Source organism: Chaetura pelagica, unplaced genomic scaffold (assembly GCF_000747805.2).
Source record: "Chaetura pelagica isolate M959 unplaced genomic scaffold, ChaPel_1.0 scaffold464, whole genome shotgun sequence".
Taxonomy (NCBI): Eukaryota; Metazoa; Chordata; class Aves; order Apodiformes; family Apodidae; genus Chaetura; species Chaetura pelagica.
This window is the reverse complement of record NW_009952981.1, coordinates 58,740-61,761: the sequence shown is the minus strand read 5'-3', so window position 1 is coordinate 61,761 and position 3,022 is coordinate 58,740. Positions and strand designations below refer to the sequence as shown.

At 59.6% G+C, this 3,022-nt stretch overlaps 1 protein-coding gene across 1 annotated transcript in view; it reads right to left on the bottom strand.

Moving 5' to 3' along the window:
- The window catches only part of LOC104387621 (DNA damage-inducible transcript 4 protein-like), a 2,682-nt gene extending 1,151 nt beyond the window's left edge, over nt 1–1,531 (bottom strand). The window contains 2 exon segments of the mRNA XM_009996400.1: nt 810–891; nt 1,490–1,531. Coding sequence (XP_009994702.1) covers nt 810–891; nt 1,490–1,531 — 124 coding nt within the window.
- Nucleotides 1,532–3,022: the final 1,491 nt, after the last annotated feature.

Here is a 3,022-nt window from a genome sequence, read left to right as displayed (position 1 = left end):
GGGGCGCGGGGCACGTCCGCGGCGTCTCTCCTGCCCGGCGACAGCGGGGAGGCCACGCCCCCCCGGCGCTCGGCTGCGCTCGGCCCCGCTCGGCTGCGCTCGGCCCCTCCATTCTCCCTCCTGCCATCCATCCTCCTGCCGTCCTCCCTTCTGCCTCCCGCCGGGCTATCCCGCCCGCCTGCCACCTCCTCACAGCCCCGGCGGCATCCCCAGGCATCCCCTCAGGGCTAGAGCCTCAGGTACCCCTGCAGGGCCTGGGGCCTGACCCTGCCACCCGGTCGAGGTCTGAGCCTTGCCCCTCAGGGCCTGGGCCTGACCCCTCAGCTCCCCCTCTGGGCCTGGGCCTGTCTCCTCAGCTCCCCCTCAGGGCCTGACCCCTCAGGGCCTGGGTCTGACCCCTCAGCTCCCCCTCAGGGCCTGACCCCTCAGGGCCTGGGCCTCATCCCTGGGCACCTCAGGTCTGGGCCTGAGCCCCCTGGTACCTCCTCAGGGCCTGAGGTGGTCCTGGGCCTCACCCCCTCAGGGCCAGACCCCATCCCACGCCTCAGACATCGTCAGGCTGAGGTCAGTTTGTACCCTTGTCCCCCGTCGTTCCCCCACCCTTCTTTGTGTGGTGAAACGGGGCCCTGGGCTGGCACGAAACCAGAGGGCAGGTGACAGGGCCGTGAGCGTTTTTATTACGTGTTGTTGTTAACGTACCCGCTGATCACCTTGGGCTTCCCAGGTGTTTGTGTGGTGAGCACTGGTAGGGCCTGATCCTGCTGGGAGGGGCAGAGGCAGGCTGGGCATGGGACACGGGGGTGACTCACCTTCACTGCTGCCTGGCTTTGGGTTGTAAAATCCAACCCCAGAGCACGGGCTGCCAGGGTCCCCTTCAGCTGCCTGGGCTTGCTGAAAAAATTGGGGTGGTTGGAGCAAAACACGTTCAAAATCAGGGCTGAGGGGGGTGTGGCAAGGCTGGGATGGGGAGGGGGGGTTTCTTCACTGTCTGTCTCCCCCAGTGGTCCCATACAACGGGGGCAAGATGCAGCTCTCTTCCAAGGTCTCTGCTCTGGAAGCACATCCCCCTCTGCAGGTCCCTGCGTACGTGACCTTTCCAAAGCCAGACCCTGAGAAGCACGGGGAGCTGAAGGCCCATTAATTGGCAATAAAAGGCTTTGTTTGTCCTCCCACTGCACTGCCTGCGGCTTTATCAGAGGAGCTGAGCACACTCTGAAGTCACTCTCTGGGAGCTATCTCGGGTACTGTCCTTCCTGAGCAGAGATTGATAGCAGCCTGGTGGTAAACAGGGTGGAGGGCAAACGCTGGCTGGGAGTGAGGGGGGCAGACCCCCCGTGCCAGCATTGCCTGTGCCCTGCCCTGGGAGGGCTGCATGGATAAATTCTCCCACCCAAAAGCTGTGGGTGCAGAGGGCCCACGCTCCCCACCAGCAGTGGTGGAGGAATTGTTTTTTAGGGATTAAAGGTGAAGCAGAGCTTGAATCCCTCACCATGTTGGGAGCTGACGTCCAAGCTGGTGGAGTGGGTGACATCCTGGGGAGCTGTGGGGCAGAGGGGATGTGTGGGGAGCTGGGAACCAAGTCCTGGCTTGCACCCATGGCACGGCAGGGCTACTGCTCTGCTTTTTGGGGCAACAAAAATGAACAAACCCCCACCCCAGCTGTTGAAAATACAGGCTGATATTGGCCTGTTTGCCATGAAATGCAGCAAAACATGCAGGCATGGGCTGAGAAACGTTGGGATGGGGCTTGGGATCCTGTTTTTAACACAATCTAGCTAGTGGGGTTATTTTCTCCCCACAACCACCAAGTCGTTGGTATGAAAATAGATGAGGAACTGCTGGTTTTGGGGTCAAAGCAGAGGGAAACGGGCAAATAAACGACATAGAGGTAAAGGACCACAGGGAAAGTGCCCTGCTAAAAATAAGCTTGAATTCTGAAGCTGAGCATAAATATTTGTCTGTCTTTGCCATAACATTGCCTGGTAGGCAGGGGAGCAAGCAGCCTCTGGTATGGTGGTGGTGAGATTTAAAGTGAAATGTAACTTTTTGATCTCTGAACTGTAATAATCCTCAGGTGATGCTGTGCCCTGGGAGGGGAGGCAGTGTGGGCCTGCCAGCTAATTTTCCTTCTTAAAAACCTCCCCAAGCCTGGCTGCTCTGCTGTAGCAGTTCTTCTAGCAACGGTTTGGGGCTAGAAAGCCAAGATTTAACTCCAGTTTTTAATAATCCCTGCACTTCCCCTCCCCGGGTACTGCTGTGGTGTAAACCCAGTGTGATTTTTTTTTTTGTCCTCCTGACCCGCTGTCCTTTCTGGGGAGAGCAGCAGGGGGGGTGTGTGGGGGGGGAGAGGTCTGGATGATGGATGAAATCTTCTGGACAGCCTGTTCCCACCCGGCCGTGCCTTATGGGCCAACCCCCTGATGAGATTTGCTTGATCCCTCTTGTTTTCCAGCTCGGGCTGTAGCTTTGCAAAGGGTTAAGCAGGAGCTTGGCGAGGGTGGTTGGCGTTGGGGAGGGTCCTGGCTGGGCCCCTGCCTGGGATGTGCTGAGCTCTGGGGTTTTGCAGGGCTGCAGGGGGAGGGGGCTGGGGAAGAGGAGGAGGAGGAGGGGAGGAGATGTACTCCAGGGGGCTCAGCGAGTGCTTCAGCGCACGTCGGGTGCAAACCCTGCCCCATACATGTTGGGATGGGGAGGGATGGAAATTCCTTGCCCTGTGGGGTGGCTGCCACCACCCCACGGCACGGTCCCCATCCTGGTGTTATTTCCTAGCATCTCAGTGGCCCAAAAAGCCATTTTTTAGGTGGGTTTACCCGTTATTTTTTTTGGCACGCGGGGCCGGTGTGGATTCGGGTGTAACAAAGGGGCTGGGCTGGGGGGGAAGGCGGAGGTTTTCGGGGTGTCCTTTGCACTCTCTCCGGCCCCGTCCTCGGTCGGTTGTGGCCAGGGGTGAGAGGGACAGCAGGGTGACCCCGCGCATCCTCTGCCACCCTGGGCAGCTCCAGCCCAGCAGCTGGAGGCGGGG